Source organism: Miniopterus schreibersii (genome assembly GCF_964146895.1).
Source record: "Miniopterus schreibersii genome assembly, chromosome: 2".
Classification (NCBI taxonomy): Eukaryota; Metazoa; Chordata; class Mammalia; order Chiroptera; family Miniopteridae; genus Miniopterus; species Miniopterus schreibersii.
Genome location: NC_138102.1, coordinates 81,196,784 through 81,212,948, shown reverse-complemented (window position 1 = coordinate 81,212,948; position 16,165 = coordinate 81,196,784). Strand labels below are relative to the sequence as shown.

The window sequence follows — 16,165 nt, the reverse complement described above, 5'->3', positions numbered from 1 at the left end:
TAGTGGAGATAGGGTGTGGTGTTAGATACATCTGCCTTCAAAGCCTGACTCTGCTACTTAACTAGTTGTGTGACCTTGGGCAAGTAACTTACCTCTCTAAGCCACAGATTCCTCATCTATGAAATGGGATGTTAATAGGATTGCCTAAGATAATTAGGCAGATACTCAACAAATATTAGCACATGTCCCACACCCCCTTCTTTTGATTTAGTTTAAAGTAAGCTCTTCGCAGTCAGTCTTCACCCAGCTTGAATTCCAGAGACAGAACCCCAAATGTCCAGAATTCTTTTAGGTCTAAGCTCCACTCAGGCTACCCTCATCGGAAGCGGGTGATTGACAGCTACTATTCACCTGGCTTTGTGAAATTGGTTCCTGCAGCCTACATCTGAAGCAGCAGCGACTATGTGGCATCTCTCCACGCCAGGTTATGTCAGGGAGAGTGGTGTTCTACCCGTCAGATACCTGTGATGTGGTTCCACAATGTGGAAGTGACAAAGAACAAAGCTAAGGAGTCAGTCAGTGAGATAGGGTTTGATTTCACCAAGTCGAGGGGACTCTTCTAAGTAAACCAGGACCGGCTCACCAGTGCGTTGTCAGCGGGGCAGGTCACTGGGAGATCATTTCCCCTCGAGAGGTGAGGGTGCTTCTGGAGCGCGCCGAAACCCCTGGGGGCGGAGGACATTGTGCGCTCAGCTTTATTAACAGGGCTTGGGTTCTGTTTGTGAAACTTTCTGTACTGGTTGGCAGCTTTTCCCCAGCATCCACCGACTCCGGACGCTCTGCGCGGCACAGCTGTGATGGGATTCCGAAACCTCCCTGCCAGGGGACAAACGCCGACAGTGAGGTCGCGGAATGGGCTCAGAGCCAGCTGTCGGAAAGACGCGGCTCCGTTCGGGGCAGTTGCAGTTCCCTGCTGGGTCCATTGATGTCTGCGCAAACTTTAACCCAAATTACTCAAGAGGATCATTCTCCATTTCAGCCAATTGCACTAAGTGCTAAATACTGCTGCTCGGGACATTTGGGCTGGGAATTTATGTCCGCCAGGTCTACATTCATTTCATTTCGACCTCTGAAACAGCGGCTCCGTCCGGGCCGCCCGCGGCTGCAGGGCGAGGTTTGGGGAGGGAGGGAGGGCGGCAGGAGCGGAGCACAGCGGCTTCCGGCTGTCCCCAGCCCGCGGCGCCCGGGGCCCTGGGGGGCGACGGGGCAGAGGACACGGCCGCGAGGGGAGGGGTTAGACGCTCCCGGCCCCAGGTTCCTTCCAGCTCCTTCCTCGACGTCTCCGGGCGCGGCGGGCGCGGAGCTCCTCGGCTCGCCTAGGTCGCCGGGATTCGCCGGGGGGGCGCGCAGGGGCGTGGCCGCGTCGGGGTGCGGCTGGAGCTCCTCGCCGTCCCCGCAGCTGCGGGGCGCAGGGCTCTGGCCGCGCTGCCCGCACAGGCGCGAGCCGACAGCCGACGCGTCGCGCGCCCGGGGCAGCTTCCCATCTCCCGGAGGGTCCCGCGGCGCCGCTGGAGAGAGAGGAGGTAGGCGCCGGAGACTGGAGGATCCCAGGGTAGGTCAGGGCAGCTCTGAGGGCCTTCGGAGTAGGTGGGAAGCGGCTCCTCTGCCGGGGTGGCGGATTTTTATGACTTTGACTTGCAAGGGAGGGCGACTCTGCCGGGCGTGGGTCGGGCAGGGCCGGAGCGGGACCTCAGGGCTCTTCGGCGCGGGACGGCGGTCAGCGCAAAGCCGGGCGCTGCGTGGCTCCAGGCGCCGTGCTGCGGGCTCGGGGGCTTTGCTCGGTTCCTCAGAAGTGCGCGCACAGACTGCGAGGGCCCCGGGGGACCCCCTGCGAACTTAGCCAGGCGAGGCTGCGGCCTGAAAACAGGAAGGATGGTGCGGTGCGAACCACCTGCTGAGATTGCAGCGGAAAGAGCGGAATTGCTGCGTGTTTTTCCTTACCCAGCCACCTGACCGCGACCGCGCGGGGGCTCGGGTTTGCTGCACACCCCTGCGAAATGGATAGTCAGTTTATAGAATGTGGAGAACTCTCGGAGGAGGGCTTGCTTAGCCCTAATAGGAATTAAGACTCAAAGGAAAGGGTATGTTCAAGAGCTGCCCTTCCTGCGCTATTACAGCGGCATTTGGGAGGATCCTTGAGCTGACGGTGTGGTGGGAGAGAGCAGAGCACTGAGGGGTCGGGAAACTCGGGTTCGTAGACTCCTTCCTAAGGCCGGGTACCGGTGAACTTCATTAGCTCTTGAACTTCGGTTGCTGCTCTAAGTGGGAGGATAACTTGCTCTACCCCGCCGGGTGGTTTGGAAGGTAACTGGGGGGAGGGTAGTGTTTTGAAAAGTATAAAGTGCAGTCTCTACAAAGTCAGGTATCACCACATTGCTGTCCACACCCTCCTCTTGGCCTCAACAGAACCTTGTTGGGAATGCGGTTAAGGCAGCAGCTTCCCAGCAGTGCTGGAGTTTTCCAGATTACCCCTCGGAAGTGGCCGATGGTACTGTTTTCTCAGATCTCTCATTTCAGTTCCTCTTCACTGCACTACCATGTGAAACGTCCCATCACCGCCTGTCTTCGGGGGACATGAGCTTTGCCTTTTTCATCAGCTTCTTTAGGGCCTGCACAAAGGGGAGCTACTAAGAACATAGATGAAAATTGAGAGTCCTGGCCTCTAGGAGGTTAGATTTGATTAAACATGTCGTTCATGTGACCTGTTTAACTCCGAAAACATTGTTTGGTTTCTGAAGCTGGAGTTTTCTTTTCTTTTCTTTTCTTTTCTTTTCTTTTCTTTTCTTTTCTTTTTTTCTTTTCTTTCTTTTCTTTTTTTTTGTGTTTTTATTGATTTGAGAGAGAGAGGAAGGGAGAAGGAAAGAGAGAGAATCTTGGATGAGAGAGAAACATCAACATTTATCATTTATCTGCTGCCTCCTCTGAGCCCCCCGCTGGGGATCAAGCCCGAAACCTGGGCATGTGCCCTGACCAGAACTGAACCGGTGACCTCCTGGTGCATGGGTCGGGGCTCAACCACTGAGCCACACCTGCCGGGCTGAAGTTGGCGTTCTTGATTTCCGACCTGGAAGATTCTGTCAGAGCCAAGGATAAATATCCAAAAATGATATTTTCATTTGAATGGTCTTTAGAGGAAGATAAGTAAAGAGGTCCAAGAGTACATCCCCCCTTCCCCGCCTCCCACTCAACTGAAAGCTTACAAATAAATAATGATAGCATTGACAAACTTGAATAGTTTCCCTCATTGCTAAATTTAGATTCATATGGAAGGGAGAGAGTCACATGGTTGGATGTGTTACTGTTAAAATTTAAGCAGTTATTTTTAAATAAGCATATACAGCCTGCCAGAGATTATAAACATGAACAATATTAGTGCCTGTGTGTCATAGTGTATCTTACCATGATTCCAAATAAGGCCACTTATTGGTTTTTCCATTTTGATTAACAAAGAGAGGTTGAGAGGTTGGAAAATAAAACTAGATCTCCTTAATTGTGCTGACTTAAACTGAACTGTAAGTCTTTATAAATCATACTGAGATGGTGATAGTAAAATTAATTTTTATAGTATATTGTGTCAGACTGAGATATGCATGTTACAATTCATTTAGTTGTCAATAATCCTGTAAAGAAACAAACACAGAGGGCCTTGCCCAAGATGACACAGCTAGTAAGTAATTTCCTCAGATTGGTATAAAAATTAAATTTGGGACTCTTTTTTTTTTTTAACTTCTGTACTGTGTTTAATCCTACACATAAGGGTGGCATGAGGGGTGCCACTAAAGGCCCTGGAACAAGGTTCCAGAGTTTGTACCCTGAGAATTTCACTGGGTTACTGTGTGGTCTTTACTTTTCTTCCTTTTTCTGCCCCTTATTTTTTTTTCATTCATAAAATGATGATAATGATCCCATATTGAATGAATGGTTTATTTCTCACTAGAAGTGTGAACTGTGGAAGTGAAATTATTCTCAGAGATAAAAAAGAAGTCTCAGAGTCAAGTATTTTTGTCATCTGTAACATTAGGCTGGAAAGTGGTAAATAAATAGAAGCCAAAATTGTTACAGAACTGAAGGGGTTTGTTTGCGTGCACTCATCAAAGCCCAACAAAATGCCAACAGGAGTTTGCAGCAAAGAAAGTAAAGGTTTATTTAAGGAAATGGCACCAAGCCAGGAGACACAGGTGAGCTAGTTCTCTAAGACCTGGCTCCCCAATGGTTTCTAGGGGATGGGTTATACAGGGGAAAATTAATTAATAATCATGACTAAGGGAGTTAGGGTCATGGGCTCTACTAATTGGTTGGAGCCAGGGCAGTGGGTAGTTGATCATTGCATTTGGTCCTGATGTCAGCCATGGGGTTGTTCTGTCTGGCTTAGCAAGGATGTGGTCAGTAGGGTCATTCTGCCTTTCTGGGTGTAGAGCTGAAACACAACTGAAGCCTAGATGTTATCTTTAGTTTGACTGAAACTCTGTCTCTGTGGTCAACAGACACAAGCCTTTGTTCCTAAGACTGTTTGATGCTGACCAGAATCTGATGTCCTAAGGACTTAATGATTAAGGGAGTGGATATGCAAGGAAAGAGGGAGGCAGGTGAATCATGGTGCTCCTAGGCTGGACAAGGCCAATTTGAATCAAGAAGAAAGAAAGGAGAAAAAGTCATATTGAAGAAAGGAAATTTCTATACAGTTACAAAATTAACAACACATTTTATGTGGTTTGCCTGAGTTAAGTTTGAAATTTTTTTTTCTTAAAATAACTTTGGTTCTGTTTTTGGATCCTTCACCCTACATATTAAAAGAGATAAATATAAATTAAACCTCAAAATTTTTTTGTTTTGTTTTTTGCAGTTGTCATGGAGGAAATATTTCCCCCTACCCTTCTTGGTTCTTCTGGCTGGTCTAATAGTCAAATTGACATGAGTCAGATTAACAGGAGAAAAACAAGTTAAGGTTTAATAACATGTCTACTTCCTGTATAGATGGGAGAGACCCAGGAAAAACTGAGTAACGTCAAAATTTCAGAAGCCACCACCTTAAATATTACTTTCAGCTAAAGACAAGACATTGGGAGTAAAGTCAGTTATGGGAGGTTAGCAGGAATAGCACAGCAAACAAGAGTAAGACTGTTATGCAAATTTAAGTCCATGCTTTCTTCATCTATAACTTTTTCTAGCGATTTAGATAGCCCGTGCTTCCTGGTGCAGTGAGGGTAACACTTTTAAAAATTGAGATTTCCCCTACAAATATCCTTAGATAAATGTCCTTTTACATAGAGTAATTTCTGCTTGGTTTTCGGAGCTTCTCCATGTCTATTGTTTCTTGAAATTAACAGTCTAAAATAATATCCCAAAGAGACATATTTTGGGATGGCAAACTCTACTCCTGGTCAGAGGTAACATTGAAAAGCACCCACAGCCAGCAGGTGCTTTTCTCTAGTTGATTTCAGGTGATGAAACTTGGAGGGGAGAGTTTTTGTTTTTATTGTTACACTTTTCTTTCTACCTTCTTTTATTCCAACAAAGTATAATTAATCATAAAGCAACTGAATCCTGAAAATATATGTAAAATACTTTCCTATTCTCTCTTTATTTGGAAATTGTTCTTAGAAGACAGCTTTTGGTACATATGGACACTTTAAATCTGGGTGAGGAGACTTGAACATTTGTAAATGCATATTTTAAGGGCATTTTAAACAATATGACTCGATTGTCAAATCATTTAAACTTCCCTAGGACCTAATAAAATCTGTGGAGTTTGTTTTGTGGTGTTGTTTGTTTTTGTTGCTTACTCTTAGTTTAGACTTGTTCTCTGTGATATTTGGGCTGAGAGAGAGAGTGAGATAAGCTTGTCAATGTCACTGACATTGCTGGATTCTCAGCAGCTACTCTGTGCTTAGTGATTTTTGACATTCTGGAGAGGTGTTTGGATCCATGAGATTTAAGGTCTTCATTTCACCCCTGTGTTGTTGTAGGTAAGACTGCAGACTTGGGAGCAAGACTAGGTGGGTGTAAAGGTTCCCCATGTACTAGCTGTCCCTCAATTTCTTATCTGTAAAATGAATACAGTAATGCTATATCTACCTCATAGGTTTTTAGGATCGAAAGTGTGTGTGTATAGAAAATTTAGAACGGTGCCAGGCACATAGTAATATGATGATGTGTAAGACACTGATAGTGGGGAAGGGCGCATAATCAGAATAGAGCCACAGTTGTTTAATAATTATTCACCTTACTAACTATAGATAAGAAGTTTTCTTACAAACCGTGAAAAACTGGAGGACGAAACAAGGCTGTAAGACGATAAGATGCCTCAGTGGGTCCATGACTCAGAAAAGAAATACATTTTGAGAAGAGACCAAGGACAGGATATGCTTTGACTTGGTTGCCGTGCCCAGACCTTGACCCCCTCTGGGAGTTTGCCTTAGCAATGCTGACCGTTCTCCGGTCCCAGGAACAGGCTGAGCTGTTTGTAACATCATAGAAGATTAGCCACCTGGTTGTCAGACTTCGAGCTCCTGAAGGCCAGACTGCAGACCTCGCCTCCCCTTTCTGTTACACTTGTAGCTCACAGCTGCGCATAGTTATCTTCTCCCTCACTGGCATATAATCAGCCAGCTGGCGAGGGGTGGTCAGAGCAGAACTTCCAGGGTGACTGACTGCTCTCCCATTTTGCAGGCAATAACGGAATAAACACTCAAATATGATTCAACCCTTTCTCTGCTTAATTTGGCTCAAGTAGTGACAGGTGGCCCCGGACCCCTTGTGTCCAGTTTTAATACCAGAAGATGAGTGCTATAGAGAAAAAATAAGGCATAATAAAATAGTAGACACAGTAAAAGTGTATACCTGTAGGGATACAGTTTTATACAGGGTGATGGTGAATCTCAATCTGAATAAATCTGAATCAAGATGGGGGATAGAGAAGGGCAGAAGGGGTTGTGGAGGGAAATGTGGATAGAGGAGTGTAGAGATAGTAGATAAGGAGGTCAGAGAGTATACATGGGCAGATACAGCAAATGATTTTTGTTTTTGTTTATTTAAACTTAGGGAATTTTCTTATGGAAAATTTCAAACATAAAAGTACAAAGAATAGTACACATTTACCCTTTTCCCATCTTTAACAGTTATTAATAGGATCAATTATATTTCATGCATATTCACCAGCAGCACTTCCCACTTATTTTAAAGCAAATTCACAAAATTCTGTCAATTATTTTTTAACTACTTCTGTATATATTTCTAAAAGATAGGCACTTAACCAAACAACCTCAGTACTGAACCTCTTTGATTTTGTTTCCCATCTATGAATCGAGACCAGCGGAACCTCCCTCGCAGTGCTGGTTTGAAGGTGCGGAAGGACGTCTGAAGCCCTTAGTGTAGGGTCTGGCAGTCGGTGCCCAGTCACTGCTAGCCATCGTGCTGGTGATCTGTCTTTACCAGCCCTTGTTTTTTACTTTTCTTTTTCCAGATGGTGCTATTGTGGCATTGTTACCTCTCCTTCCCCTTGCCTCTCCATACCTTCTTTAGGCACATTTATTAAGTATTCCTTTGTAGAACAACAGAATAAAAAGCATTTATTTGAACAATAGGAGTTATAGCTCAAAAGACAACGATTCATGTAGAAACCTGAATTGTATTCCACCAAGACAAAGGACAGGCCGCCTTTTATAGCCAAAGTTTCTCCCCAGGTTCCCAATTAGGTCTGTTTTATGTAAATGAGGCATCCAAATTGTGCAGTTCTGATTGGATGGGGCTAGTCTAAGTCCCTTGATCAAAAAGAGGAAATTAGGAACTCCCTTATAATAGTTGACGCAGATGGCATAAACAAGAAGGCATAGTATGGGAAGCAAGGGTTCAGTCTGAGGGTCTTCCTGGTATACAGAGTAATGAGAATCCTTTGTCAGCAAATGGCCTTATACTCCTATTATTCACAAAGTTTGGGCTCTTGATTGACCATAGGGAGTCCATCTCAGCAGATAAATTCCTTCTTGGGGTTCACATCAAATGAATCTTTCTTCCGAAGTCCGTACCCTTCATTTATTCTCTATTTCCCCTTTTAACTTTCAGTGCCTTTTTTCACAGCCTGACATACAGCTTGTGCTCCTTTGATCTCTGTAACCTATGAAATACCAATGCTCTCTAGTCTTCCTAGACTGTTTTGAAGGGAGGTGGATACTTCTTCCCATTTCACTTTTTGGGCAGCATTATTGAATTCAGATAGAATTCACATAACATACAATTCGCCCAATTAAAGTATACAATTCAGTGGTTTTAATATACTCACAAATATGTGCCATTGTTACCACAGTCTATTTTAGAACATTTAGAATCTCAAAAAGAGCCTGTCTACCCTTTAGCAATCACGTCCTATCTTCCCATACTCCTCTCCCTGCCCTAAGCAGCCAATGATCTACTTTTTGTCTCTATGGATTTGCCTATATATATATATATATATATATATATACAGACACATACACTCATTATATTTCACATATATGTGAATAATGCTGCCATTAACATTCATGTACAAATTTTTGTGTAAATATATGCTTTCGTTTCTCTTGGGTATATACCCAGGAGTTGAATTGCTAGGTCAAATGATAACCGCACAATTAACCATTTGAGAAACTGCCAGACTGTTTTCTAATATAGCTTCCTTTTTTATTTTGCCCCAACATGGGAATCTAGCCATCTTTCAAGTGCAAGTACCTGCCCTTACTTTGGATAAATTTTTGTATTAATAATTTTTCTAAGTCTTAGTTATCCAATCATATTCATATATGCCTTTCTTAGTTATCATATTTTTATGTATAAGATTTTAAGTTGAACATTACTTAAGCAGTCGTCTCCAAAGTGGAGGATATATACCTTTAGGATACAAGGTGATTCATTGGAAAGCGAGAACAAATACTATTTTCATGTACACTTTATAATTATAGAATGCATTAGAATAGCTGTGCATGTGTAAGAATTATGAATAAATAGTTCTATATTGGAGATGTATGTGCAAAGATACTTTTTTATAAACGGGAAGGTGTAATCATAAAATTCAGGGGGAAAAGTATTCTAATGACATGAAGTAAAAAATAGCTGTGTGGTTCTTAATTGTGTTTGTGACAAAACTGGTGGGAAAAATTTTTAAATTACTTTGTTAACGAAATAGAAAATTTCTTGCTAATTTTAGCCCAAATGAAACATGTAAATACCAGTGAAAAGTGCTTTGGATCGAGTGTCAGACTTTTGTTTTTGTTCTACTTCTGCTAATTACTAATGGTGAGACTTTGGGCAAATCCCCTAATGGTCTCCATTTCAGTTCTCAAATAGGCATAGTAAAACCTGAATACTACAAGTTATCATTGTGCAGAGTGAGAGTGGGAAGCAGGACACATGCAGTGACCACAGAAAATTAGTCATTTATGTGTCTTGGGCAACCATGCAATATTTTTAGACAAAATGTCTAGTGTTCCTTCATCTTTGCCTTCATTGGGTCTTCCCCTTCTTACCCCACCCAACCCCACCCCACCTACTTCTCTTACCTGTTTTCTGCCCTTCCTCTGTGTTCTTCTGACAACAGACCTTGAAAATTAAGGACTGTTGCCAAAGGGTAAATTGGTCGTAAGGAGTCCATGCTATGCCACCATTGCAATATGTTTCCTTCCTGGTGCTTTAGCATTAGAACAGTGTTCAGCATGTGCTGCGGTGCAGGTACAGTTGTGTGAAATTGCAGTTCATGCTGATTCCTGGCCACTGTGATGGGAGCTGTGGCATCACATTATTGAGCATCTTCATGATTTCTGTTTGATATGTGATAGTTTGAGTCTATCAACATCTTTGGGGATGTGAATCTTTGTTTAAAGTCAAAGCATGAAGGGAAGTGGTTGGTTACAAAAAGAGGTGAAAAGGTTCTGGGGAACTGTGTTAACCAAAGAGCTCACATGCTATGGTTAAAGATCCACTCACTCTTTGTACCCTTGCATTTGTTTATTGCTAGGCAAGCTCAGTAAGACACTATAAAATTGATAGAAATAAATTCTACTTTTCACCCTCAAGTCTTATTTGTAATTTCTATTCTCTAACATTCTTTCTAAGGAAGCGGTTGGCAGACATTTTAGGTCATGATCAATTTTTTCTAAAGGGTGACATCTTTTCTTGACTTTGTTTCTTGTGCAACAGAAACAAATGTTTGTTCAGTCTTTCATTCGTATACTCATATTTATTGAGCACCTATTATGTGCCTCTGTTCTAGTACTGGGTACAAAGCAGTATCCAAAATAAAAAAAATTTAAAACTTACTCTCAGAGAGCAACACCAATGCTAATGGGTGTTAGTCACTGAGGTTAAATAAAATGCGGTTAGTGCCAAGAAGTCAATAGAAAAATAAAAATTGGGAGAGGGGAGAGGAACTATTAGGCAGAAAGACAGTTGCTATATATTCATATATGCCTTTTTATATACGAATGCAACCTTTTTGAGAGGGGTGGGTGATTCAGTTGGACATGAGCCACTATGACCTCTGTAGGGACCACAGAGGCCTTACTGAGAAATTAACATTTAAGATGAGTCTCTACTGCGATGGTCCTGTTTATGTCTTCAGTTAGTAGTGCTGGGGCAGAGAAAATCCTGAATATGCCTATTTACAGAGTAACTTCAACAATGTTAAGGACACTAGGAGCTAAAGCTGCTCATCTGCCAACAAAGTGCTGGCTGCTTATGGTTTGAAAGACTTTTGTGAGTTCTCTATAGAGGTCATGGTGGCTCATGTCCAACTGAATCATCCACCTCTCTTAAAAAGGTTGCACCTTTGCCCGGCTGGCATTGCTCAATGGTTGAGCATCAACCTATGATCCAAGAGATCGTGGTTTGATTCCCAGTCAAGGCACGTGCCCTGGTTTTGGCTCGATCCCCGGTAGGGGGAGTGCAGGAGGCAGCCGATCAATGACTCTCTCATCATTGATGTTTCTGTCTCTCTCTCTCTCCCTTGCTCTCTCTCAAATCAATAAAGATATATTTTTTAAAAAGGTTGCATCTTTGCAGTCAATTTCGTGGCTCTGCAGTCGCCCTAGTGATGTAGTCATTCTTGACAAGACTACTGACTGGTGGGCAGGCACCCATCTAGAATGACTTGGCTGGAGGAGTTCTGGGTTCTCTGTTTCTAGGGCCTTTGCTGCTGCCTGCGTAGATATTCCTCAGTAGGAAAATATCAATAGAAATGACAGTAAGCTTGGCAACTTTATTTCTCTAACTTTAAAATGTTTTTGGAAATTGATTTTATCTTTGTACCTAAGCATCTGTTGTTCAAAGGACCCCATTTATGACAGTGGGAAGCACTTTGAGAAGATGCCAAACATTGCTTAGACCCACATTACCTACTGCCTATCAATATCTGGAATATATGAATGTTTGTTTAGTCACTCTCTCCCCTCCACCAGAATGTAAACAACTGGAGGGCAGGAAGCCTATTTTAGTTACCACTGTTAACCCCAGTGCCACTAAAACAAAAACAATGCCAGTCATGTAGTAGATGATCAATAAATATTTGCCTAATTGAATAACTAACAAACTTCAAGCAATGTGGCAACAAGCAACACAATGAGCAACTACATGATGGTATTTTATGGATTATCTGAAGATCAAGAAATGGAGATGTTGACCACTATCAGTAGGGCCTGGACTTTGATCTCAATCATTGCTCTCTCTTCTGTGTCAATCTGCCTCTCAAGAGAAACTCACGCTCCTTAATGAGTATGCAACCTGGCTTGTCATTCCCTCTCTGCCACTACCCATCTGTGACCTTAGACATGGCTTTGGATCTCTGTGGGCCTATTTAAGCTCTCACAGATTCTCATTTTATAACCTGGAAAACCCAGCACCTGCTGGTTATTTGTGTGAAGCAAGAACACCTTTCTAAAGGAAGTGGAGCAAGCACCTGCTTCTGAAAATTACTTTTTATAAGGAAGTCTGTTTTTGCTCAAGGCAGTTAAGTCAATTCTGTACCTGGGAGGCTCATAAACAACATTCTTTTTGAATTATTGACTTTAATCTGTTTATAAAAAACACAGGGATCACTATTACTTAACATTTGTATTTTTATATGATTGCCCATCTGTCATCTCCCACACACAAAAACAGATATGAAGTATAGAGAATTGAGAGTAAAATATGACTTAAAACGTGATGTCACTCTCTTGGAAATAGAGAGGTTATCATGAGATATGATTGCAGAATTAAAATTGGAACTAGTAAGAAAAGATCTGGTAAAAGAAAGTCAACAAGAAGCAACATGAGCAAAGATGTTCAGTGCTGTATATTTTTTATTAGTGAAAACTAAAAATAAATTTCCATCAATAGGAGTCTGACTAAACTATGATACATTTATACTATAGAAAGTGGTAAGATAGTTAGGGAGAATAATATGATATATCATAACATATCAAGACACAATATTGAGAGAAAAAGAAGGTAGGTTATAGAATATTTCCAGTATAATCCCATGTGTGTGTATAGGAAAGAAAACAAAGCATATGTTCTGATCTGACATGTGTGTTAACTCATTGAGAAAGGTCTGGGAGGAATAAAATTGTTAATGCTATCTCTGGGATTGAAGTAGGGTTGGTGGAACTTTATTACACCTAAAATTACTGGAGAAGAAAAGATGTGTGACAGAGAAATTGGGATACAAGGTAAGATCTGAGGTCAGGAGGAAGAAGATGAAGCACTTTAAGGTAGCAAGTTCTGCCAATTTTCACCATATTCTGTGATGTTTTGTGAGTGATGATTTGGAGATTGTGCAGTGGTTTTAGGATGGCCTATAAACATATCTGCACTACTCCAAAAAGCATGACTAGAGCAGAAGACCCCCAAATAGACAAAACTCAAAGGATTTTTCATAGAATTTTCACATGTACCTTCTTTTTGTCTATTTGTAAACATTGGGTAGGGAAAATTTCATATCTTTAGGAAATATGGATTTCTATCCCCATATGAGTAATTCTGCCACAGTAATAAAGCAGTTGTATCTATCACAAAAGTTGTTTCCCCAGCTGGTGACTTTATTTCCACTTAGTTGGATTTGTTCATTTAGTCCATAATTTCCACTTAGTTGGATTTGTTTACTTAGTCCATAATTTTTATTGAGTCTCTGTGTGCAACTGTGTGACCTGGCAGAGAACAGTCAAGTCCTCTGCTCTCATGGAGCTTACAGTCAGGGGGTGGAGGGGAATGACAGTAGAAGCTAAAAAATATCAGGAAGTGAGAACTCCTCTGATGAAAATTGAGCAAGGTGATGTAATAGTGTGTATGGGGAACTACTTTAAGGTAGGTAGTTAGGAAAGACCTCTTGAGGAAGTAATTATAAACCAAGGCATGCAATAAGACAGGAAGGGGCCAGATGGGTGATCATTTGGAGGATAAACATTTTGGGCAGAGGGACTAGAACAAGCACCATTAGGGTGTGCAAGAGCTTGTAGGACTCAAAAGCTTTCTGCATGGTTGGGAGAAAGATAAGTGAGAGAAGTCTACAAAACAGGAATATGTCTTCTGTAAGGACAAGGTAAGGACTTTGAATCTTATTCTGGATTTGATGGGCAGCTATTTTTGATAGGTTGGGAGACTAATTAAGGGAATCTGATTTAAATTTATAAAAAAAACTCTAAATACTTTTCCTTTGGAAAACAGAGGAGGACCAGGTGGGAGAAGATGGTGACTTAGAATAGGGTGGTAGGTATAGATATAAACTTGCTAATAGGTAAAAGGTAAGGAAAATAGAATCAGAATTGACTCCTAGATTTTGTAGCTTCAGCTATTGGAAGGTATATTTCCTGAGATGGGGAAAACCAGAGAAGAATATATTTGGGGGAAATCAGTGTCTGTTTTGGATATATCAGGTTATGATGCCCACTGGACATATGTCAGATAGGCAATAAGATATGCTAGCCTGGAGTTCAAGGAAAGGTCAGGAATAGAGATCCATGTGGGAGCCATCTACATATATAATGATGGTATTGAAAACCGTGAAAATGACTCCAAACTCTCACATTCATCCCATGCCTGTGTACCCTACTCTTTATGTAGGTAAAACTCACCGAAGCATACTGCTTATCTCTAGGCCGTCCCTTTTCTGACCCTGCTTTTGCTGTTGATGGTTGCTTTGAAGCTTTACAATGTGAAGGACAGTAGGAGAACAGTAGAAAGACACTGTGATGGGCCTGTAATCACTGTGACAAGAGTGCTTCTCATTTGTTTAGCTCTTCACATTTTAATCATTACCATATTTACTAAAGCTAAAAACTGAGTTTAAAGTGAGTAGATAGATTCTAGATTTATACTGTGTTCTTCATTTATGATAAGCTAATCATAAATTTACATTGCTGTTATAATATAAATATTATATGCTGATGTAAGTTACATGAAACAAAATTTTTAGTGCTATTGATTGTTCATAGTTTCACATGCCATTGTGTACTTTGTTGAGATATAAACACAAACTAAATAAAAATAAACTATGAAAATGTGTCTTTACTTCCAGATAATATTCCCATTTTGAGTTTCACATTTATTTTTATTGGAATAATGCATGGATATTTTACATTTTTATCTGTTTTTATCAGTAGTATCCTTATACGACTTTATCCTTATAATAAAAACAATCTTCAATTATTTTTATGCTTTGAAAACCCTTTCCTATCCCCATGTTTGCTGCTGGTTTATGACTGATTTTTTTTTTTACTTATAGATCCAGTTGGATTTACTGTGTTGTTAGGATGAAGTACAAACTTTTTTATGTTTTTGTTTTTTAATCCTCAGAGGACTTTGCAGTAAAAAATATAACTGAGCCCTTATTTGTCTTGAATTATTCTTGCTCACTGCAGATAGCTCTCCAGCCCTCCTGCTTTCACACGTGAGTTCAAGGCCATGATCTAGTAGGACAACGGAATTCACGTCAGCCCTGAGTCTGGAAAGATGGTGTCACAGCTTTCGGGCCAGCAGGATTCTCCTGTGGACCCCTGGGAAGGGGTCAGTGATGACTCTGGTGACAATGATGGTTCGCCTCGCCTCCTGGACATTGACTACTCCCCTTGCCCATCAGACATCAGGTTCATGAGGCACAAAGCTGCCTGGATTAACCCCCAGGATATGCATCCTCAGCTGCACGATTTGCCCCTTCACGTGCCAACAGTAGGGAACAGTGGCAACGACATTGTGAGGGATGCTACCCCTCCCTCGGGCACTTCACCTTTGTCTCTTGAGAACTCCATGGTGGAGACATCGCTGTGGAAGGACAGTGTGGGCATGGGCAGCTTAAGTGAAAAGAGCAGTGACTTTCCTTTTAACTCAACACAAGAGCAGGCAGTGCTCCCAGGACGTTCTCCCCAGATGTCTCCATTCACAAGCTCCAAGGTTTTGGCTGCTTCCTTATGTTCTGAGGCTGACAGTGCTTGTTTCAATCCTTCTCACCTGACGGCTTCCACTGGTGAAGGTAACTTTAGTCAGGGACTTCCCTCCTTCCTGTCTATTCACACACTTGCTTTGTCTTGGTCTAAAGGTCTAAAGCCTGTCTGTCTTCCTCAAAAAAAAAAAAAAAAAAAAGGTCATCTGTTTCCACCTTGGCTAGAAGCCAGTGCATTAGCACATTTAATATCGTCTTTGGCCCATCCACCTGAACTGTCACAGCCAGTGAAATCAAGTATTTCCTTTCTCCTTAGGCTGCATGGAAATGCCATTTTAGCTCAACTTAGTTGATAATCAATGCCACCTGCCAATATTGAGCTGGTGTGTACCTTCAGGGACTTTCAGTTTATTAAATTGTCTCAAGGCAGGGCATGAGAAGTACTCTCAATTCACTGTGCTGGTGTTTCCAGACAGAGTGGGCTCCATTGCACACCAGTCCTTACTAGGAGATGAACTTGCCTTACCTGTTATATTGACCTGGCTAGAGTGTGATTAGAAAATAGATTTAAAAACAGTAACCATAATTCCCCAAAGTCTATACAAAATTTTTTATTTTATTTTTGTTTTTTTAAATATATCTTTATTGATTTCAGAGAGAGGAAAGGAGAGGGAGAGAGAAAGATAGAAACATCAGTGATGAGAGAGTCATTGATCTGCTGCCTACTGCACGCCCCCGACAGGCAATCGATCCCACAACCCAGGCATGTGCCCTGACCGGGAATAG

The 16,165-nt window shown here is 41.9% G+C and overlaps 1 protein-coding gene across 3 annotated transcripts in view; it reads left to right on the top strand.

The window, feature by feature from the left end:
- The first annotated feature begins 1,208 nt into the window (after positions 1–1,208).
- RUBCNL (rubicon like autophagy enhancer) overlaps positions 1,209–16,165 on the top strand; it is a 51,184-nt gene continuing 36,227 nt past the window's right edge. The window contains exons 1-2 of one of the 3 annotated variants that reach the window (XM_081129250.1): positions 1,209–1,523; positions 14,862–15,469. In XM_081129250.1, the coding sequence (XP_080985376.1) occupies positions 14,953–15,469 (517 nt within the window). In that variant the 5' untranslated portion in view covers positions 1,209–1,523; positions 14,862–14,952. Of the gene's footprint in view, positions 1,553–13,290; positions 15,470–16,165 lie in introns of those variants that run through there. The other 2 variants (XM_081129251.1, XM_081129252.1) reach the window with 2 other exon arrangements.